Genomic DNA, 25,185 nt, shown 5'->3' with positions numbered 1-25,185 from the left:
TTGTAGAACAGACTGTAATAATGAATAGTATATTGAGTATAGATTTTTCATTGATAAGAAATTTCTGATTCGTAAGAATATATAAATTAATTTCCTAATTTTCTTTATTGTATGGCAGATGTGATCTTTCTATTTTAGGTTTTTATCAATGATTATTCCTAGATAATAATAAATATATGAACTCACTCAATTGGCAATTCATTTCGAATAACTACATAAATTAATCTGATTATAGCATGATTTCTTTAAAACTTACTTATTACAAATTTTAACCCGTAACGAATAAATTAATATTGTCCGTGGGTACATGGGTAGCTACTTACTCTTCAGTAGGGAAAATATTTTTTCGTTACATGTCTAAAAAAGTTTAGCCACTGGCAACAAATTTTCTGGCTTCAGTTCGCTCGGTCGAGACGGCGAGAAAATTTACGTATTTCGATGAAAATTCGCGAATCAGTGAGACATTTGTCTAACGGGAGCATTCCTGTCAGCCATAAGGACATTATTAATAATTAAACTTCATTAAAAATGAGTGATAAAAGCCCGAAAGTGATACCGCCGTTCGCCGCGCAACCGGCGAATTCGGGCGGCAGAGTTGGAGACACCGATTGGATGTGTCCCGATGTAGTTTGCGGGAATGTTAACTTCGCCAGAAGAAACTCCTGCAACAGATGCGGCAAGGAGCGAGTGGATATCAAATCCAAGAAGAAACTGGGGACGGAGATAGGCAAATCGGCGGCCGACAAGTCCAGGGGACTGTTCAGCGCAGACGATTGGCAGTGCAACAAATGCGCTAATGTCAACTGGGCCCGACGACAAACTTGCAATGTTTGTAATGCGCCCAAGTTCGGAGAGGTTTGTTGATAATTCTATGTTATTTAATATTTTTCTAGCTCTTCATTACCTTTATAAACTCCTTGCCCAACTAGATGCGGCTGTTTTTCCCTTTGTTTTCAAATCTAAGTCGCTGCAAATATTGTGCATTCGTTGTACTACGTTGCAATAAGTTTGTTAATTCTTTATTATATCCTATTCTTCCAACTCTCCGTTACATTTATAAACACTTTTCAACTAGATGCAACTGATTTTCCCTTTGTTTTCAAATCTAAACAGCTGCAAATATTGTACATCAGTTTTGTCTGCCAAATTAACATAACAATACTGCTTTTATTATTATTATATGGAAAGTTTTGTTGATAATTCTATATTATTTCCTATTCTTCTAAATCTTCTTTACATTTATAAACACTTTCTACGGCTGTTTATCTCTTTGTTTTCAAATCTACGGCTGCAAATTTGTGCATCTGTCTTGTTAGCCATTTTAACATTGCAATACTGTTTTCATTTATGTAAATATTTACCCAAGTACTACTAAAGTCATTTCAATCAATTTATTTTCACTTCGTATACGCCCATGGGGGTTTTATGTGCACCGAGGACCATGTCCTTTGTTTTATAATATTTGCCCTGTTTTAACTCATGGTATGACATAAATTGTTCCAATAAAGAGATACATATTTTGGACCTAAGACAAACCTATAGCATTCAATGTCTAATATTTATTTACATGCGTCCAAACAATTTTCAAAAAACCATTCTAGCCAAAGATAAAGCACTTGTTTGAATGCAGTACCTACTCCATTGCAACTAGATTACCCCAAACACATATTAATTGTATTGACTCTAAAAAATATTAAATTCACTACTTACAACCTTTGAAGAGACCGTGTTGCGTCAAAACATTAAAGCTGCTGCCACACGCAAAGCTCACATCAAAAGTTAATGTACAGCGCATCATCTTTTCTACCGACACACGACGCTATCAAATATTTCTTCCTATGGTAGGAGAGGGGGTCAGTTGAATTCGAGAGCGGCCGAGGAACATAATTTCATCTGTCTAAGTGACAACTTTACTTACTGACAGCTTGAGCACGTTTTCGAAATGGATGATACTTGTCGCCTATTGCTGGATCTGTTGGATAGCTCGACCAACACCAGGGCAGGGAACGAGAAGAGAGCACGAGAGCTGACGAGAGCAAACCAGATTACCCAGGAAAACAATTGAAAACAATCAACAAACGAACAAACTAGAAGCTTCTCTATGTAGGTATCAGGCCGTCCAACTTTATCAAAAAACCGAATGATATTACCATATAAACATACTGTGTTAAAAATATGATTAATTTTGAAAGGGCGAAAATTTGTTTACTTCAAATTCAAATATTGATTATATTTATATTTTAAATATATGTTAAGTATGTTTGCCAAATAAAGTTTTTTTTTTATGTTTCTAAATTTACTAGCACACATGACGATATGAGCTAACATAATAAATAAGAAATGCATTATTAGGCTGCTTATGTCATGGCTGTCAAAGGGAACACGGAACTTAGTTGGTAGCTCCGTAATTAAAATGACCCCCTCTCCTTTTTACGGCGGAGAGGGGGACGCATAACTTTTCAAATATCGCGTCGGGAGCGGTTACGTAAAATAAATTCGGTTAGCGAAGTTCAGAACTACACTTATAGCGCGTTATCTTTTTACGTGTGTTGGGTCTGTATGGGATTGTATGGCGAGCGCTATTGTGCTTTATATTATCTGTTGATGTGAGCTTTGCGTGTGGCAGCAGCTTAACTCTTAAAATAAAAATAATATAGCGTAGTCAATGCGAAAATACATACTATGTGTCAAAAACATTATGGTTCAGGGGGTCTACTTTGCATCTTTCAGGTTGGGTCAATCCGCACCAAATCATCCAGAAAATTTTGGATTTGTCACCCACCATCTCAGATTTTGATGAAACTTTAAATTTTTAATCCTTCCATATAGATAAGAAAATATACCAAATTTTACCTTCCTACCTCAACTCGTTTTTTTTTTATGGGCAGTTGAAGTTTGGGCAAAATAAGCGTTTTTACATATTCCGAGCACTCCGGAAGAGCTTGTACCTTCAATGAAAAAAAATTGTATCTTTGTCATTTATAGTGCAAATGCAATGAAAATTTTCAATATTATCAAGAAAACTATGCTGATTGCAGAAAAAAATAAATAAACCCTTTACATTTATCTACTTGACTTTAAAAAATTACCAAAAGTAATTTTTTAAGTAATTTTTGGGACGGAAAAGGTACTTTACAAAAAAGCAATATCTCGGGAAGGTACAGTGTTAATGAAGTAATTTTTTTTTATTCATATCTACAAATAGCATAGAATCACATACAAAAATAAAATTCATGGCATTTTACTTGCTTCAATAAATAAAATCCATTTTAAACTTTTTTCAAACTTTTTGTAATTTTTTTTTTATTCTTATCTACAATAAACATAGTACAACCTAAAAAAATAAAACTCCTGGTATTTTGTGTGCTTCACAGTGTAGAAACGTTTTTAAAATGAGAAATCTTAATCATACAGAATTGTTCCAAGTTTTTTAAAATCTAGATACTGTATTTGCAAATAAAAAAAGTCAAACTTATTCGGTCCTTTACAACATGCTGGTAAGCTTGCAATGTAAGCTTAAGGCACCAACAAAATAATGTACCTTGTTCCTTACCCTGAATGCATACACCATAGCAATATTTTATAACAAGATCAACTTTTTAACTCTTTTCAATACAAAGTTAACTCTTTAAAAAACAAATACAATAAAAATAAAACAGGCAATGTAGGATTAGGTTAAATGAAAGTACATTACAATAATATTGTTTACAAATAAATGTTCAAGTTCATTTTTTACTTTTATTCTTGATCTGACCCATAAGATGGTTGAACTTTTGATCAGCATGATGAACGTCTTTTTCAAGAAAGTAGTAAGCTCTTCCTGAACCTTTTGTTGTGGGAGGGTCAACGATATTAAAAATATTTTGTAGTGGAACAAAACAAATATCTTCTTTTTGATGTGGCCAGTAAAAGGATGGAGCTGGGCCAAAAGGATGCATAAACTTGATTGATACATCACACTCGTCTTCATCTTTGGAAACCACAAGTCCAAAAAACCAATGGTTGTCATATACGCAAGCTACATAAGAGTTTGTACAAATTTGTACCATACTTAGTTGCTCAGAGCGATTTCGTTCCCCACTGAAGTTAAAAATCAAAGCATAATCTGAATCTGAACTTATCCTTTTTGTGCCAACTTCATTTTCAGACAGAGGAACAAAGCAGTGGAAACCTCGAGTGCCTGGTATTGTTTTAGCTTGTGAAAAACGCTGCTGTAATTGTTGCCTGCAAGTGAATAAGCTTTCTTTTCTCAGCAAGTAAAAATATATATTTTCTACTCTCGACTGACAAAACTTAAAAGTTTTGTCTACAGTTGTGATAGTGTTGCCAGGGCCAAGTTGCAAACTTTCTCTAGTTAGAAGACGTTTTACTGTTCCACCTATTCCATCACAGGGAGATTTCCCATGACTCGTAGCAAAAAACGACCAACATGCTTTCAAGTTGAAGTCTTTTTGATGGTGACACAGATTTAAAAAGTTTTTGCAGTTTTTATATTGCGCTGCGCAACCATCAGTAAAATAATGAACACTTTGAATTTGGGGAAATTTTTGATTTAAAAATTGAGCAACAATTTTTTGAGTTTCGTAAACGAAACTTACATCATGTCTGTGACAAGTCATCTGAAATTACACACAAGCTTGACACTGTGAGATCTTTGCCAGGCTCTTCACAAGTGTAAATTACCACTGGGTGGAGTGAACAACTGTCTTGCGTCCAGTGGTAACCCTGGACTTCATTCTGGATAACATAGGAGAAGTTTTCACTGAAGTCTAATAACACAACAGCTTCATTTATCTGAAGCTGTGCTTTTAGGGACTCTTTGAGATATTTTGATTGAGACTTTGTTATAAAAGAATGAGGAAGAAGTTTTACAAGACTCTTCACAAGATGTTCTACATATTCATGAAAGGGAACTGTAACTGAAACCTGCTGTGTTCTATCAGTAGTTACCCATGCACTGTATGTAATTTCATCTTCTTGGTCCCATTCTTAAAATTTTTCTAACAAATGTTTCTTAAGATTTTCACTAGATGTTGAACACTTATCGCAATGTCGAAGCATACAGTCTCTATTGTTCTTTGAGCACACTAAGTAGTCCATTAAATCATTGTACGTTTCTTCACTGTCACAAGCATTAAGAAGCAACACTACATTTTGATGAATTGCACAAACGCAGACAGAATGAGAGCCTGGAGAACCTACTGGCACACACCATTTGGGACGCAACCAACAAAATTTCGAAATCCCAATTTTTGAAGCAGGGTATTCAAACTTGAAGGTAGCATAAAGTTCATTCAGGTTACAAAGCAATAGTCTTTTTTGTTCATAAACATTTTTGGTTATGCTAACTTTATCTTTTTTCCCTGGCATAACACGAGAAAATTCATCGTTTTGGTAGAAATTTTTAACCAAAGTAACTGTTCCTTGGTCTAATGGTTTTCCTTTTTTTGGATCAGGTAAAGCAATGATACCATTTTCATTTAGTAGCTCTCGTGCTTTACGAACTGAGTATTCACCAACACTGAATTCTTCAGCAACCTTTTTTCTACTCCACGAAGTTGGAGCGAGAGTTAGAAGCTGAATTCTCTCACGGCGTGTAACTTGTGTTTCCAATTTTTTTTTAACCAACTCAACAAGCCTGTCCATGTCATTAGCTTTTTCTTGAATACATCTTGGTATTTTTGCATCACATTTTACTGGGGAAAATTCTTTTTCTAAAACTTTACTTACTTTTTTCTTTAAGGTTGAACAAGCAGAATCTAACTTCCGTTTAGCGTAACTAGACTTACTGTGGGATGGTATTGCATGTAGTTTAAATGGAGATTCTCCAATGTCAGTTAAAGAAGTGTTGATTTCTTGTAAAAAAATTTCTTTGTTTAAAACATTTTCAACTTCACTTATGTCTTCTTGAAAAGTGTTAAGCTCTTCAATTTCATTGTTAAGGTTTTGGCTCTTACTAATTTTTGCTCTGCATGCATTACAATTTTTTTGTCCAGGGATTGCTTTATTAGTTACTTTTAGAATGGTATTAATGTTCTCTGAAAATTCCAAGGATACTGTTCTTAAAGTTTTTGTAATTTTCCTTTTGTGGCTTTGGAACGGGTCAAAACAAGCTTTTTGAAATGTTTCATATTTATTTAAGTTAAATATTCTGTGGTGCTCACAAATGTTGAAAACCAAGTCTGTAGATACAAAACTTCTTTGTTGAATAAGCTTTTTTTCAAATTCACTTAACAAATCCACACTCGTTAATTTCTCTGACTTAGTATAACTTTTTTTGTGACATTCAGTACCATTATGTTGTCCCACACTACATTTAACTAAACTTGTTTCGATTAGAGACATTTTAACAACATACACCATAACATGAAACAACTACTGTATTTATATAGATGATCACTGCTTTGAAGCTGACTCAGAACTAAGCATGTCAGAGGAAACAAAGCATGTCGTATCCTGCAAACTTAGTGATGAGGCAGATAGTAATTTTCATGTTCTGTCTTGTTCTTGTTGCAGATACATCATTTCCATGTAGTGACTTGTCTCTAGGACTGTTTCTTTGATATTAGTCCATTCATTCAACCTATATTACTAGCTATATACCTAAACTATAACTTGCCCAATTACAAACTAAAAATAGATATAAAAAAAATCACAAAAAGTTTGAAAAAAGTTTAAAATGGATTTTATTTATTTTTGTATCTAGATTTAAAAAAACCTAGAACAATTCTGTATGATAAAGATTTCTTATTTTAAAAACGTTTCTACACTGTGAAGCACACAAAATACCAGGAGTTTTATTTTTTTAGGTTGTACTATGTTTATTGTAGATAAGAATAAAAAAAAATTACAAAAAGTTTGAAAAAAGTTTAAAATGGATTTTATTTATTGAAGCAAGTAAAATGCCATGAATTTTATTTTTGTATGTGATTCTATGCTATTTGTAGATATGAATAAAAAAAAAAATTACTTCATTAACACTGTACCTTCCCGAGATATTGCTTTTTTGTAAAGTACCTTTTCCGTCCCAAAAATTACTTTTGGTAATTTTTTAAAGTCAAGTAGATAAATGTAAAGGGTTTATTTATTTTTTTCTGCAATCAGCATAGTTTTCTTGATAATATTGAAAATTTTCATTGCATTTGCACTATAAATGACAAAGATACAATTTTTTTTCATTGAAGGTACAAGCTCTTCCGGAGTGCTCGGAATATGTAAAAACGCTTATTTTGCCCAAACTTCAACTGCCCATAAAAAAAAAACGAGTTGAGGTAGGAAGGTAAAATTTGGTATATTTTCTTATCTATATGGAAGGATTAAAAATTTAAAGTTTCATCAAAATCTGAGATGGTGGGTGACATGGCCTGGATGATTTGGTGCGGATTGACCCGGTTAACAAACCAGTAAGTTCGTGGTTTAACCTTTCCTTGCCGGTGCTGTCAACTGTTGTCTCTAATTACTAAAATATCTCTGTAAATATATTGCACACAGAGTTCATATTTTAGGTTTTTTGCATTTATGAATTGCATTAAATATTTACAATATATAAATATTTACCGAGTGTATAGCACCGGAGCTCGAGGATTTTTTTCAACAGTTATAAATTGTTTTTTAAAACATCCATAATACGCTTTTAAATGTATTATAGCATCTAAACTACAATGCGTATTACTGATGTTTTAAAAAACAATAGGTAATTCTTAAAAATCAGTTTTTAGCTCCTGAACAATTACTTTTTTGACGCATGGGAGGTCTTTTCGCATTGATCACGATATATCAAATCATGGCTGAAATTGACTGAGACTGATTTTTCTTGAAATTCTTAACAAACATCATCTATAACAGGGGTGGCCAAACTTTTGACCTGTTCGGTCTACTTGCGTTAAAAATTATTTCTTTGCGTCGACTGCAAGGTAAAGTTTAAAAGTGACAAAATAAAACTATTTTGTGATAAATTTGTAAGATTTTATTAATGCAATGTAACATATAAAATTTTTTCATTCAGCTTTACGTTTTAGGGTGGATGTTTGACACTGCATATTCTCCACAAGCTTATCATATTGAGGAGTGTACGAAGTAACTGCGATTCGCAAATACGAAGTTAAGTGGGCATCTGTTATGCGGGAACGATGTTTGGTTTTTATTGCATTCATCGTTGAAAATGTTGATTCGCAAAGATATGTAGAACCGAAAAACCATGTTAACCGCTTCTGTGCCAAGAGCGAGTTAACTCGCATTCTTGGCCTGCTGTGCACAGCTACACTTCTACCTACTGGCATTTAAAAGGTTAAATATAAAGCTACCTTTCTTAGGCATGGAAACTTTTCTTTGCAAATCAGTTTCCAAAAATCTGTACTACCAGATGCCCTAGCTTTCAAAAATATGTCGCTTCTCATTTTGATTATTTCTTCTTCGATCACAACAGATTCAGTATCGGTTAAGTTACCGATTTTAACGGTTAACCTCTCAGACAAAGACTTTTATTTACTATGTGTTCCTTTGAGAACTGTCAAAACGTGATAATTTTTGTGTTATTTACGAGTTTTGCTAAAAGCTTCATAACTCACATTTTGGGAAACGTAGCCTCATTCTAAAAAATGTTTTGGAAAGATTATGAAATCCACTATCGCATTGTGTTGTTATACGTAAATATTTGCGTTTCTAAATATACATTTTATGAAAACGTCAAAAATATGTAAAAATCGCTTACCATTATTTCAAAGCCGTGAAAAATGTACTTTTATACTTACTTTATCATAAAGAAATAACACTTTATACATATATTGAAGAAATATAATTAAAAACTATTAGTCACCTCAAAATATTAACCGTCCAAACAAAAATATTTTTAATAAATTATTTAGAAATACAATAAATTATGAACGAACAAGATGACAGATTCAATCGGCTTAGATAATGCACCTCTACGTTCCATAGATATTCTCGAATACAGACGCTTAGCTTTATTCATTATCGATACTCTGTTTTTTAAATCATGGCAATCCGTATACTAGTGATGGAAATAAATCGATTTTTGTAAGATCTCGCGCGTTTACGTGAAAAGACGTTCTAATGTCTTGACCGCTATTATCATATTTACGTCTTTTGACGTTCTAATGTTCTGAGTGGTTAAGCTGTCAATATCAATATTTTCATTAAATGGGAATACCATGAAACTTAGTACTTCTTCGAGAGGGGCAAAATCCGCAAACCTTCTTTCTAACTCCAGGTGCAAATTTTCCAACTGTTCAGCGAAAGTTTTAAAATCTCGATTTGAATTTTGCATACATTCTTCTTCCATGATTTTATAAGTTTTTAGTTCGCGTCGTTTTAATCAAAGTTATCATGTCAATGACGGTTCTGTCTTTCCCTTGAAGATTCAGGTTTAATTCGTTGAGTTTTTCTGTTATGTCACAAAGGAAGGGTATATTATCTCCTTTCGAACATATAAATGTTTTGATTTCTGGCAGTAATTGTTGAAATCTCTTCAAAAAGGCACCACAACTAAGCCACCTGACATCTGTATGTAGCAAAAGATCTGAGAGTTTGGATGCAGTCTCTTCAAGAAGAGCTCGAAATAGTCGCCTTTGCAAACTTCTGGCTCGAATAGAATTAACTATTTTAAAGGCAACTTTCATAACATTATCCGATTGGAGAATTTTATAGCACGAAACTTGCTGGTGTATGATGCAGTGATAGTTGGTGAAACTTGGAATGTTGTCATCATTTTTGCACAACAAAATAAAACCAACTCTTTGTCCCACCATAGCGGGTGCTCCATCTATCGTGATAGCAACTAGTTTGTGAATCGGAAATTCAGTTTTTTCAACAAAACACTCAAAAGATCTATAGATATCTTCACCTCTGGTTTGCCCTTTCAATGGAATCATCGTTAGTAACTCTTATTTTACGTGGATAATGTTATTTTGTCATATTTTCTTATTTTACTCTCGCGGGCTACCTAAATCAGCTTTGCTGTCGACCGGTAGACCGCAGTTTACCTGTTGGCCATCCCTGATCCATAATAATATAGAATGTCCGGGGTTAAAGTGTTCATTAAAGTTTAAAACTTCGGGAGGTGATTCTACATGATGGTCAGAGGCGGATTTGCCCTTAGGCCTATGTAGGCCCGGGCCTAGGGCGGCCAGATATTAGGGGCGGCCAATCGTGACAAAAAAGTCACAGATGATAACAAGAAATTACTTCCTAAGTACCCAAATATTCTACGTACGAAATAGCGAAAATTAAAACGGTTTTGACCCTAGGAACATACTGAAAAGTTTGGATACTCCTGGTCAATATGATGGGTACTGAGAAAGGGGCGGCTACATGGTCTGGGGCCTAGGGCGGCCAAGACTGCAAATCCGCCTCTGATGATGGTAGAAGTACGAGACGTCCAAGAAAGACATTAGCAATATCGAAGCATTTCAGGGTCTACCCGTTAAATATATTTTTTGAAAACCATCGGTGAGCGACTGGTCTGAGGCAGTCAACTATTATATCAGCAACATAATCAGCTGAAGGCAGACTGATGGAACCTAAGCGCAAGCCAAATACTAAGTTTGATGATCGCGCTTTCTGAGCATCTAGGCCGAAATCATAACAAGTCTAACAGAATTCAGGTCTAAACTAAAAACTCACCTTTTTAAGCTGTCATACCCTTAGATTAAATATACCATTCCTGAAAGAAAGTCTAATTATATCCAATTATGTCCTAAATCCTGTATCTAAATTTCGCTAGTAAACAATTAGTTAATGTTAATTAAGTGTTAATCTCAAGTGACCTACAATGTAAGTAGTATTGTACTGTATATTATCTCCATATATAGTTAGTATTAACATAGATCATTGTAAAAATGTATTATATATTTAAACGGCGCTATACAAATCATCTGATAATATTAATACTCCAGCGTCTGGACGGTGTAGGCCCTCTGATTGGTCAAATTTAAATTGTCTGTTTCGGTTAAATTCCGCTAACTTGAAAGTTAAGACACGATTTCATACTAAAATAGGATCGCCTCATAATAATACGAGATTTCTTCAAAAGCAACGTTTCTGCTCATATAATTTTTGGATAATATCGAAGAAAATATGTTTTAGAAAGTTCATAATCCATTGGATTAATTACATTACAATGAAAATTATCCACAGTTACGTGATTATGCTTGACGTTTATAAAAAAAATCACGCGTCCCTTCAATGGCCGATACGCACGGCTATAGATGGCCGACAGAGAGCGCACCTCTGGCGGTTTAAAAACGAACCAAATGAATGGCGCGAATATTTAAATATGCAGCTCACAATATTTGACTACTTACGATTAACAAGCGTTTACTAAGAAGATTTCTTCTGGAAGCTTATCACTTTGTAATGGAATTTTTCATTATTATTTATATTTTTTTTGTTTATTAATTATAACTGATTTTATATTGACATGTTTTCTAATTTCTAAAATTTCAAAATTATTTATTTGCGGTGCTTTATATCCTGAGTGAAGTATTTTAAGACCTGATTTTTTTTATCGAAAGTGTGATCATTATTCAAAAGATGATTTGCAAACTCAGATTCACTATTTCAAAGACCGTTTGAAGAGAATATGTTTAATTTTTTTATTTAGTATTTCAACTATCAATTTATTAGAATAACCGTTATTAAATGCTATTTGTCTTATGAATATATTGTTTTATGGTTATATGCTATTTGTTTTTTTCAGGTCTTAAAATACTTCACTATAAATAATTTTGAAATTTTAGAAATGAGGAAACATGTTAATATAAAAGCAGATATAATTAACAAGAATTTTTTTATAAACTCTCTTTTAAATATTTTCCCACTCAACTGGTCTTTCCCGTCTAACGATATTGTAATTCCTAATTATTATAAACCCAGCCTACTGTTACCCCTCCCCCTCCTTCCACTTCTTCTTTCCCAATTGCAATCTATATTTAATTTTTGACTTCGGTGTATACACAATAAAATGTAAACATTATATTTTTTCATTTATTGGACAATTTGCATAGCGCCGCTTTTGTGAGATATCACCTCAGGGGCGCTATATTGTAATAATCTACCTTTATATATAAATTTTTACTCTCCTGATGATGTTGTATATATAATCTAACTTTAAACTTTATTAGATACAGTAAAAGTTGTAGGTAAAGAATTACCACCAGTTGGAGTAAAATTAACACCTTTTAATTAAACCGACTGCTAATCTCATCGCACAATTCCCCTCCTTTTATTCATAAACACTGGTACAATTAATAAATATGTAATAATCTATTATTTAAGTCAACTTTTTTATAACTATCTTTAATGGTGACAAACTAAACGATATTGATTCAACTTATAGACATTGACGGTTGTAACACATATTTAAGCACTGCAAGTCTCCTATGAGCTAATTATATTAGGTACCTAAGATAACAGTTAATATCAGTTGTAGACATGTAGTCAATAATAGTGTTTCATTTGAAATAATCCATCACAAATACGTAAAATTTCATTTATTCAAACAACTGTCATTCTTATTATGCGTAAATTTAGCATGTTATTATTAATTAACTCCTTCCTGTTCCGTGTTTTAACAATATATATACTCACCCTCTCTATGTGAATGTCCTAATATCTATCTATTAAATGTAACTGTTGTTAATATCACTTAAAATGGGCGAAGCCCAACGAAGTGCCGCCCGCAGGGCCTAGCAGAAAAAAACCCGCGGAGCGGGTTTTTAACTGCTAGTCTAAATATTATTATTATAAGCGACTTTAAAAACATTTTTTGTTTTGCATGCAAAATTTAATATTTTTAAATACATATGTCAATTTATAATACTATAATCTGAAAGAGTCGTTCATCTGCTTTCAAGAACAGTTTTTTATTTTGAAATACTTTCAAACATAGCGAATTTCTCTGAAATCGAATGTAATGTAATGACTAATGTAAAATATTTTCCACGCCATCTGCATTCTATCAGTTCTAATATGAAAAGTATATAAATAATATATATATGTAAAAAATTATTATAATACCCACGTACAGGCTTTGGCGATTTTTTTTTTTGTATTTTCATTCATTACCCTGTACTTTATATAACTGTTACAGTGTTTCAAAAATTATCAATTAAAAATAAGTGTTGTGTTATTTGTCCATTCACCATTTGCGTGTGATATTCAGCAGGTGGAGGCGCGTACCGGTTACGGCGGGGGTTACAACGAGCGGGGCACCGTTGAGTACCGTCCCAAGCGGGACTCGGACGACGATGAATACGACGAATTCGGCCGCAGGAAGAAGCGGAAACTAAAGGATTGCGGCTCCTCGCAGGACAAGGTTGGTTGATTTAGTCGATTTGTTTTTACGATACGCTTGATTTGGTTCAATGATAAAACAGAACATTGAAGAAGAATAACAGATAAATCGCGTCTCATCTCATCTTTTTCCCCTCGTCCTATTTGGGTTGAGAACCACAGTCGTTACAGGCCCTGCCTTTCCTTAAGGCGGCGGTTTGCGTTTGCGCCGCGACCAGACACGGAGACAGGAGACCGCGACAAATGTCCCGGTCTCTTCTGCATGTAGTGTGGGTGGAAACCGAGACCGCTCGGAAACTCAAATTTGTTTTGAATTTAAGTATCATTTTTAAAATTAGAACTGATTATGTCAAGAATTCAGACAAGCGACAAAGTACCTTCTTGTCATATAATATTTTTAATTTTTGTTATTTATCTTGACAAGTGAAGCATTGTATATTGGAGGATGCTGTCTGATTGGTTCAATCAGCTTCTCACAGTCTTCGTCAGAAATAGCAGTATTTTTTACAATAAACACACGTGCTTCTCAAGCGAGACGCGAGACATTACTGGTCCGGGGCGGAGACTGTCTTGCTGTCTCCAGTCTGTCTCGGTTGCACGCGCGAACTGGTCCCCATACAAAGCGAAATGACAAGTACCGGTTACGGTCTTCTGCCTCCGTCTCTGGTCTCGGTCACGGTTGCGGCGCTACCGTGCCTTTTTTTTTTTTTACCCTTTCGGACCTAAATTAAAACTGACCGAGGTAGAACATATTTGATGCTTGATAATGATTGGTAGATGTATGAAAAAATTTGATGTTTTTTTTTTCTAATGGGTAAAACATTAGAAAAAAAACTGGACCTTATTTGGCCATATTTTGGCCAATTTGCAAACAATGACGAGGTTACGCTGTCCAAAATGTGGGCGATTTGAAGTAGCCATTTAAATGCAGCTTCATTGATGCTAAATATGTCAATATTCAAATTGATTCTGTTTAACAACGAGTTATCGTGATTAACTTTTGTGGCTCATGTATTTGGTTTACCCGATAGTGCCGTGTCTGCCTCAGGCGTCCCCGACTGTTACCATTTACATTCGGGTCATATATTCTCCTTTCTGTGTTCATTCGTTCTACATGCCCAAACACCCGTTACACTAACATCAGCCTTGTATTCTTCTGCGAAGCACACAATTTTTCACACAATCGTACATGGTTTAATCACACATACGCCTCAGGGATCTCATTTCTACAGCATTCAGTCTATTTGCATCCTTCCTCTGCCAGTATCACCTCTGACTGCTGTATATCAAGGTAGGTACCAAACCTAACCTAACTTGTTATTTTTATCATGTTCTGTTTTGTCTGGTAACCATTTGATTTACTAGAATCTTGCTTGCAAAATATTTTTTTTCCTTTTTGCTTCATATTATTAACACAATACACTCTTATTTTTGTAATTTTTAAATACATTTATTTGAATATCACTCAATGGTTTTCGATAATGAATGAATGCAAATCTGCGGAAGCGGAAATTAACCCTCTCCCGACATCCGGTTGTGCTGTAACTCGGCAGATAGATTCGTTGTCGATGACAATGCGTTCTGTCAACTTTTGGTGGCAATCACGCACACACTGGCAAACATATATGCATTTCTCTAAAATTGAATGCCATTACAGCAGTTAATATATGAAATAAATGTCGGTCCTACCCAATTGATATTTGGCGTAACTGTAAGCACAGTTGATTCCAGCCCCCTGGGGAAGAAGGTTCAATCCTCAGTCAGACAAAAAAATGTTTTTTAAATACATTTATAAGTTCACAGCAGTTTAAGAGCAAGTCCCTTGGAAGGAATATTTAATTGTTGCATTCTGAACACAAAACTGGTTTTTTTAACTAAGAGTTTAATCCTTGTGTTAGTTCCTTTAACTTTAATTAAAACTACGATAAAACTTTTGAGAAAGTCAAAAAAAAATTTAAATACTGTTTTTTATCATTTTTCATAACATTAAAAAAATTCCCTAACATTTATATAAAGAAAACACCACTTACATGGAAAAAACTCGATGACGTAAAATTTACAAGCGCCCGTTCAAGGAAAATTTCTCACGCGCCCGCTGGAAGGTTAAAGCCATTATATTTTTCACTGGAGTTCCTTATTACCATGTTTGCTGCTTGCCGCTTGGAAATGTCTGTAAGTTTTGTAATGTCATTGAATTACGTCTTAACAAAAATATGTAATTTTATAATAACTTTTTTATTCACAGTTACTATTTTTGCTGTCTTTTAAATTTTTTCTGTGTATGTGTTTGAATGCTTTTATAATTTTGTCCGTGCTTTTGTTTGTCTTGTGGTACTGTTAGTATCACCCTGGTGAAACAACGCCGTTGAGAATCGAAATGTTGCTTGAAACGACTTTAGCATCGTGTTTGGTGACCAGATCTGAATAGCCAGGTACTTTTCAAACTTCCTCTACTACATCTCCTTCACTTGCCCACTCTCATTATTCTCACAACATTCCTTGATTGGGGATGCCATAGTATCTCTGGCTCCGCACAGCTAGGAGCAGTTGGGACTCTTGTGCGGTTTTCACAGCGAAAATCGTTAGTAGCCCTTATTAATCATGTGATTTTTTTTATCAAATTATAATATTATCTTAACGATGTAGTTTTTTCATTATCAAACTATAATGTTATCTTAATTTTGTAGTTTTATTGTTATCAAACTATAATATTATCTTAATTTTGTAGTTTTATTGTTATCAAACTATAATGTTATCTTAATTTTGTAGTTTTTTTTTTTTGTTATTCAACTATAATAAATATTATCTTAATTTTTCTTTTTTTAGAATATTCGCTATTTTTTTAGTGAATGTGAAAAAGTGGTGTTTAGTGAAAACTTACGACAGTGAAATTATTTTGACGTTTTTTGAAGTGACACAAAGTTATTAACATATTCTTAGCTTTAATAAAAAATGAAAAGACCGAATAAAAAATTTGACATTTAAATTAATATTCTGAGATTCTTCGCCCTTTACATTACGGTTTTACTGTGGTTTTGGGATGGCGGAATAATAGTCAAATTATTAGTAATTAACACAACATATTATCTCCGATGACAGGTGATAACGAAGATACACTGGACAACCATTCATACTCTCTGCATACTGCAATTGTCTCGCTTTTGTGCACTTTCTCTCATACAAGGCTTAAGTTGCACGTTCATCGTACTTAGTGGGTATTACTAGAAAACATGGATTGATCTTTTTTTATTGGGGCATGCACAGCCTTACAATACAACCTCTATGGAATGCAATTCCCTGTCAATTCTGTAAAATATGTAATTTTATCTAGGCAAATATAAATTCAAATTCTGTAGCAGTTAACTTTTGCCCCGAGAAACGGAGAAACAATAAATTACCCACAGATAAAATGCTACCATAGTTAAATTTATAAAAACCAACCGGGATCAACACGTTGGGCGCCATTGTAACGCAATTATTTAGGCTAATATTAGTTTTGACACATTGGTCGCCATTGTAACATAATAGGATTACTGACAGAAAGGGTTTGCTTTGATATTGAATAAAAGAAAGACGAAGTTAACTACATTTAGAAACATGAGACTCTCAAAATTAGCATGTTTTACATATTCTCAAGGGTGTGGGCTGCAAACGAAGATCGCAAGGACGGTAGGAATTAACGGTAGCAATTTACAGTTATTTGTGACAAATGTATACAAAGATTATTGTCTGACCTGATTCACAGATGGGCGCCATACAGCTCTTAGTGAAGAACTGTAAAATTTATTAAGATTAACACGATGACCAGCGATTACTGCAAGCTAGCTAATTCAGCCATCGAAAATCTCCCGTAAAGTTTGTCGTCTGGAGCAGTTGCTCAAACCCTTCCCGTTGTCCCGACTTCGCTCCAAGGCTGCCCGTTTGGTACTGGCCATGTACTTGCTCTTCTGTAAAGTTTTGTCATCTGGCTCCCTGCGATCCAACATAGAGCGCGAGTTCCATAGAGGAAAGCGGTATTTAGATAGAGTTGTGTAAAGCATTCCATAAAAGTAGCGGGGCAAAAGTGAACTGCTACAATTCTTAAATACCACCGATTGCTTTGAAATTTCGACACAGCGTTGCATTTGAATACGCGTATGTTTTTTGTATACCTATATTATATAGATGTCACCATGCGCTATTGTTTCTCTATCTGCACAGACAGACTGAGCCATAGCAAGGCGTACAGCTAGTTTAAAAAATATATAATTTATTCAATTAAATTCAGTGTGAAATCAAAGCCAGGCTGAAGTAGTCACAAATAATCTGACAATAGTTGACAAATTCATAATACCATCATTATATGCGGAAGATGTTGCTGTGTACTGATGGAAGACTTGGCCAGCAGATGAATTGAACCCATGACTCCTGAGTGGTAATCCAACGCGTTTGTCAACTCGGCCACTGTCAACTGTGACAGCGCTTACATAAGGTTAAATTAGATTTGAAATTAATTAGTGTCACAATTTGTTGAAATAAAGAATGTGCCACAATCGTGTGTTATTTTTATTTTGCAACGATTCGGGTGCCGGTGTGTTTGAATGTCCCCCATGCAATGAGAGAGTTGGCAAAAAAGCAACAACAAGATGTGACTAAAGATGGGACTTTTGCTCTCGGCAGGTGATGGTGACATCCCGGCCCCGCACCCTGATCATGGAGAACCGGGTCTCCTCCACCAACGAGCTGAAGTACCGCTTCTCCGGGAAGACCCGCGACGAGAACTTCGAGGTCACATACACCCTGCAGGAGCGGGTGACGGCCGCAGCCTGGGCCCTCGCTTACCAGAACTGCCGCCTCAGCTCCGAGAAGTTCCAAAATACCTTCGATAAGCCTGCCCCCGACTTCAAAACTATCTTTGCCTGGCGCCAGCGTCTGCTTTACAACGGGTGCCTCGTTGATAAGCACTTCTACGTTGAAGACGATCCAACGCTTCAAACTTACCAAAGTTCCAACAAGAATGACGAAGATTTGATCAGTATTAATCGCAATCATGCTAACGTGCTTTCCGGCCGTTTTAACCGACGTAAACGCTTGCGGTATTACAAAAATGTCCCGCCGAGAGACACTACCGATAGCAGCACTTCTGAAAGTGAAGAACTACCGAGGAAATCGAACAGGACAAGTTTGCCGACGTTTAATAAAGTCATTGTTTTGAGCGAGGAAAAGCAAAAAGTCAAACCTTCCCTCCACGAACCGATCGTTTTGTCTGATAACTCGCGTGAAGAGGGCGAAAAGTTTCTGGTCGCCACGCAGGTACAATACACAGGCATGAATTGTCTAAATAACAGCAAGAATCTCGAAGACAACCATGAAGAATATACCACTGAGGATAATAACATATCCGTCACTCCCGAGTTGACCATTGTGAGATCGGACCTCGCAAACTTTGCCAAGTCCCCAGTTAGAGTGGAAATCCCCGAATCTCAATTCTCCGAAGATATCTATTTTCATGATGATGTTCCTCTTGCTGCTAAAGCTAACAAAGATGAAAGTAAACAAGTCGCGCCAGAGGTTGGGCAGTTCTTGATGCCGAATGTACCAAAGGAGAAAAAATCACCGCCAAAACCAATTGATCCCTTGTTAAATGTTTTGGAAGACATTGTTTCTGAAAGCGATAGATATAGCAGCGATGGAAACGCTTCCGAAACTGATTCCTACGAAAAAATGTACGGGAAAGAAGAGAGTGTTAAGAAATCTAGTCCTGTGGTTCCTGTACTGTATACCGTGCCGAAAGAAATTCCCAAATACCAGCCATCTCAATCGGTAGCATCAAATTTTATCAATTTGCCGTTGCCGAAATTCGCCCGTGAGGAAAAGGTTAAAATTTTGAACGACGAAGCTTGCAATAATAATTCTAATGCGCAACGTTGTACGAAAAACATGAGTGTGGCCATGCGACGTATTTACGAAAGCATGACATCCAGTGGTAATAACGCCGAACGCATCGACGAGCTCGTTTTAGAATATATCCCGACAAAGATAAATCCCGCCATGGCGAAGAGAAATCATCAATTCTTCAATGATGATAATGCTGATGATGTGATTTTGGAATGCAGTGCTAAGCCGCTGCAAATTTCTAAAATGCCCTCGCCGATTAAAGCCACCGTCAGTCCACAAAAACCTGATATATTCGATATTATTAAGAAGAAAGATTCTCCGAAGAAGCCCGTGTTTAAGTTACCCATGTTCGAGGATTATTTACCCGAAGAAGATGACCTGTATAAGGATTCTTCTTCGGATGGAGGCGCTTCTGATAGGACCATGTTGAGGACACCACCGGCTGCACCCAATATCGGTCCCATGGTGACTGAGACTGCGGAAGAACCGCAAAGAGTACAGGACCACATGACGGAGAATATAACCACCATTACTAAAGTCATGTGCCAACCAATGGATACTGAATCTCCTGCAACTGTTTTTGTTACCAAGCCTCCGGCAATTGTGACCCAAGTGCCAGTTTTTGTTGCCGAAGCTCCAGTTGTATTCAACGAACCACCACCTTCTGTGACCGTAAACAAACCTACACTCGTTTCGCACACATCTCCAGTTGCTGTAACCAAATATACAGCTGCTTCGGCCAAACCTTGTGTTTCTCCAACCAAACCAATGTATGCTGTAATTAAATCTCCAGTTGCTTTGACTAAACCTCCAATTGTCATCAACAACTCCTCGGTTACAGCTACCGTGTACAATCCCCCGGAAGTTTTTAATGAACCTCCAGCGTCTGTATCCAAACCTCCAGATTCTTACAACAAATCGCCAGATGCTTATAACAAATCGTCAAATGCCTACAACAAATCGCCAGATTCTTATAATAAATCGTCAAATGCCTACAACAAATCGTCAAATGCCTACAACAAATCGCCAGGTATTTACAACAAATCGCCAGACGCCTACACCAAATCGCCAGACACTTACAATAAATCGCCAGATCCTTACACCAAATCGCCAGACACTCGCAACAAATTGTCAAATGCTTTCAGCAAATCGCCAGGTGTTTGTAACAAATCGCCAGACACTTACGATAAATTGCCAGATGCTTGCACCAATCTGCCAGACACTTACGACAAATTGTCAGGTGCTTACAGAAAATCACCATGTGTTTACAACAAATCGCCAGATGCTTGCAATAAAATTTCAGATATTTACAACAAACCTCCAGACACCTGTACCAAATCGCCAGACCCTTACAATGAATCGCCAGATGTTAACACCAAACCTCCAGATGCCTATACAAAATCGCCAGACGCTTACAATAAATTGCCAGACGTTTACACCAAACCGCCAGACACCTATACCAAATCGCCAGACACTTACAATAAATCGCCAGATGCTTACATCAAACCTACACCTGTTAACAATCCTCCGGCTGTTTTCGCCTTGCCTCCGATAGATTTCTCCAAACCACCACCGCAAATTGTACAAACAGAACCGCCTAATATCTCACCATCAATTTGCAATTTCAATTTTGCAAACATCAACGCAAACGACCTCATCAGAGCGCTGCAAAACATACAAAACTTATCTACGGCAAGCGCTGAAGCAGTCCCAGAAGTGGAGGAAAAGCCGAATGAAATAGCTGAAGAGGGAGACTTACAAATTGTGGAAGAAAGACAACGAGAAGTCATCGATTGCGACGTGGAAGAAGTCGTTAAAAAACCAGCTAGCATACCTTTTTTGAGCGACATGTTCGATCCAGGGAGTCCCGTGCATCAAGATACAACCCCAAAAGATCCAGAAGTCGTTCCGGATTTCAATTTTGAAGTCCCGTCTGATAATTATCTGGAGCTGCCGTCGGAAAAGCCAATCGTCGGAAGCTTCAAGAGTTTTGCCTTCGCTCCCAAGCCGATAATGCTGAATCGATTAAGGAAGATCAATGAACAGAAGTTAGGCAAAAGCCAAAGCGATGAAGTCAAACATGACGATAAGAAGGGTACTAAGCGCAAGAAGGTTGGTTTACTTTTTTGTAGTTTTTATTTTGCATGTTGGCTGTGGTTTTTGTTTTATCGCTTTGTATGCTGTGTCTCGCATTTATCATGCTACATGAGGGTGATTTATTTTTAAATACATCGATTGGAATTTTTATTTTGAATGAAAGAAAATCTTGGAAGCGGAGATTAACCCACTTCCCGACATCTGATCGAGCTGACACTAGGCAGAAAGACTCGTTGTCGATGACAATGCTTACATAATAAATCTTTACGTAATTCTTATTATAATTTCAAGTGCGTAATTCATTCTGAACTCTTATCTCTCTTGTTCCAGAGGTCCCGTCCAGACGATGAGGAAGACGAGCCTACGGAGGCGCCGCGGCCTGACGAGGCGGGGGAACCAGTTGGTCCCGCACCCGCGGTCCCCGCCCCCGAAGAAGAGGATGAAGAGTCCGGCGAAGAAGGCGACCTGTCCAAATACGACTTGTGGGGGAGTGAGGACGAAGAAGGTGGAGAAAAAGGTAGTTTAAGTAATTATACACGGTGTCCGGAAACTCGTGGTACAAGCTGGAAACTGGTGAATCTACATCATACAGAGAACCCAGAAACTGGTGAATCTAATTGATATAGAGAACCCAGAAACTGGTGAATCTACATCATATAGAGAACCCAGAAACTGGTGAATCTACATCACATAGAGAACCCAGAAACTGATGAATCTACATCACATAGAGAACCCAGAAACTGGTGAATGTACATCACATAGAGAACCCAGAAACTGGTGAATTTATATCACATAGAGACTCCAAAATATTTTAATCTTTTTTTATGTTACACCTCAGTGTCCCGTTAGTAGTCCTACCAGTTTCCTCAGCGAGTTTCTTTCCATATCGAGTAGTTTCTTCGTCTAGGGTCTGGTCCTTTTATTAGTACTTTGGATTGTCTCATATAATAATACAAGAGAAACTTTAAAAAAAAAATTGTACTAGTAATTTCGATGTATTTTTGCTGGTATGGAGTCCAAACAGCAGAAGCGTACTCTAGTTTTGATTGTATAAGGCAGTTGAACATCGATGTCATTGCTTCGGGCTTGGAAAATTGTCTACTTGTTCGTATCACAAATCTAATTGAGACAATGCATGAGTTAAAATAAAGCAAGGAGTGTATGTCAAGACACAGTTGTGTGGCGGTTCAGCATCTCTGCCTATCCCCGCGGGAGATGGCGTGATGATTAATTATTTCTCTCTCTCTCTCTCTCTGGTTTCAATCCTGGGATTGGTTTGCAGCAATTTTATCTAATCTCCTCTTCCATTCTTCCCTGTCTTGTGCGGCTCTTTTGACTTGTGCATATGATGAGCAGCGCACGTCCACCAGCAGGTCCTCCAGGTACTCTCGGCGTGGGCGTCCCCTAGAGTTGGTCCCCTCGGTCATACCCTCCATTATGACATGCAAGAGGCCTTCTTGTCGTATAACATGGCCGATCCATCTTGCACGCCTTTCGGACAAGGTCCTGAGCAGGTGCCTTCCTCCTTCGATTCTTTGGAGAACCTCCTCATTTGTAATATGGTCTCTCCAGGAAATTCCTAACAGTCTTCTATAGGACCACATCTCAAAAGCCTCTAGTCTCCGTTTATCTCTTTCGGATAGACACCATGTTTCGCAGCCGTACATCAAGATACTCCATACATAGGTCTTGATGAGGAGTATTCTCAGTTTTAGGTCTATATTATTGGATTCTATTATTTTCGACCTTTTATTGAATGCAAGCCTAGCCTGATGTATACGGCTGTCGACCTCGCTCTTAGACCGACCGTCCCATGTTATTTTGCTCCCGAGGTAGACAAACTCCTTGGTGTTCTTTAGTGGAACTCCTGCCATCTCTACTCTCATCTGATGTTGCGTTCAGCCTACAGTCAGCAGCTTTGTTTTGTCTTTATTTATCTTCATGTTGTAGTTGTTTTGAAGAATGCTTTGCATGGTTGTTAAGGCCTCTTGCAGTTCTTCTTCGCTTTCAGCAACCAATGAAATTAAACAATGCTAAATACATTGATGACAAATTTATTTTCAGCTTAAATTATGATCATTATTAAAATATCTTGTTTGTATTTCTTTTCAGGGGAACCTAAATCACCGCCCCCAGCCGCTAATAACAATCCTGTGGAAAAATCTGATGACAGTCCACGGAATAAAACCAAGTCACCACCTTCTAAGAATTCCTCAGATAAGAGAAGAAGGTAAAATATATATATTTTAAATAGCAGATGTCCTCGTCTTTTACTTCTGCGTTCGTTGGAGGAAAGTTGATAATGGTCAAAGTGGATGCTGAGGTTATAGGGGAATTCATGTTGCTTAGCTAGGCTCTGCAGCTTCCACTTGATATTCAGCAAGTCTAAAATCCACCGAGCCGAGAGTTCCATGCTCTCTAGTAATGGTACTAGCATCTGATGACGACCGATTCTTTATGTACTTCCGTAGAGCAAAGCGTAATTTGACAAGCTTCACAACATTTTTGAATGCGACACAAGAAAAGAAATTACACCTCTTCGGACGTCAATTGGTGCCAGAAAAAGACTGGTAGTTTTTCTGCAGTACAATTGTCATTCATTCCATGGGTACATATTGAAAGTATTTATATTAGAGGATATTTTTATTCAATATCAATATATTTTTTTTATTTTTTATGTGACACCTCACAAGAGTGTCCCTGCCTGTGCAGTGTACAGACAGGGGAACTATGTCACCACCCGGTTGGGCGGCGTTGTGAGGCGGAATAAGGTAGGGGCTGTAGGAAGGGATTTGTTAATGCGGGCCTTGAAGAGGCTCGGATTATAGGAGGGAGGAAAAACAGATGCCGGTAGCTCGTTCCACATACGAGCCGACTTACACAAAAACGAGTCGTAAAACCGGCCCGTTCTCATGAAGCCAACGTCAACCGTGAACGGGTGTTCAGCTCGTGTCCGTCGAGTTTCGCGCACGTGCACCGGTGCATCAGGAATCAATGCTGCTAGCTCCTTGGAGCAGGCTCCATTGAAATACCTGTAGAACAGACACAGCATGCCTACATTGCGTCTATGCATTAGAGATGAACATAATATGTTCTTCATGTTGTTGTTGTGTCTCCGGCGCCTGCTCCTCCAGCCCGCTGCTACCTACAGTGAGCTGCTGAAGAGATCCGATTCATTTATGACTGAAAGCAAATTCATTCTTATTCATATCTGATCTATAATAAATGCATGTCAAACCAAACTGCAATTCAATCAATATGTTAAACATTCTTAGATGCATAGAAAATATCACTCGCAGATGTCAAATCAACTCGCTGGAGGTGTGACGCTGTGACAGTTGATACCGCATTGTGCGCCATTGTAACAGTTAGAGCGCCATTGTAACCGTTCGACAATCACGCTAATAATAATTTAGACACCATTGGTAATGCAATAATCTCACTTACAAATTCACCAGGCTAGGGCCTTTGTAACATGATTACTAAAAGACTATAAGGATAGCTTTGTTATTGAATAAAAGAGGTACGATCATTAATATTATATTTATTCAAATAACAAATAGGGCTAGAGACTCTCAAATAACAAGATTAGCATGATCTCAAGGCGTGTGCGACAATACAAAGAATTGATCGCACGGAAGGAATTTTAAAGTAGCAATAAATAAGTTAAAAGTGTGACATTGTGTATAACATAAATATCTGACCTGATTCACCGTAATGGGCGCCATACAACTCTTGGGAAAGAATTGTAAATAAGTGAGGGATTGACATGATGACCAGCGATTAAATATATCTGGCTATGTCCGCCATCAGCGTCCCTCGTAACTTATCGACTGGAGCAGTTGCTCGTATCACATCAGTTGGCACGACCTGTCCGCAAGGCTGTCCGAATGGTACTGG

At 36.8% G+C, this 25,185-nt stretch overlaps 1 protein-coding gene across 1 annotated transcript in view; it reads left to right on the top strand.

Moving 5' to 3' along the window:
• Positions 1–404: 404 nt before the first annotated feature.
• LOC149409556 (uncharacterized) overlaps positions 405–25,185 on the top strand; it is a 35,240-nt gene continuing 10,459 nt past the window's right edge. Inside the window, exons 1-5 of the mRNA XM_089649640.1 lie at positions 405–855; positions 13,181–13,333; positions 17,971–21,300; positions 21,616–21,802; positions 23,398–23,515. Of these exons, the coding sequence (XP_089505766.1) occupies positions 529–855; positions 13,181–13,333; positions 17,971–21,300; positions 21,616–21,802; positions 23,398–23,515 (4,115 nt within the window). The 5' untranslated portion in view covers positions 405–528. The remainder of the gene's footprint in view (positions 856–13,180; positions 13,334–17,970; positions 21,301–21,615; positions 21,803–23,397; positions 23,516–25,185) is intronic.

This window comes from Hesperophylax consimilis, chromosome 30 (assembly GCF_061612785.1).
Source record: "Hesperophylax consimilis isolate HC1 chromosome 30, BYU_Hcon_1.0, whole genome shotgun sequence".
Lineage (NCBI taxonomy): Eukaryota > Metazoa > Arthropoda > Insecta > Trichoptera > Limnephilidae > Hesperophylax > Hesperophylax consimilis.
The sequence above is the reverse complement of the archived record's forward strand: the minus strand, read 5'-3'. Positions and strand labels throughout refer to the sequence as shown.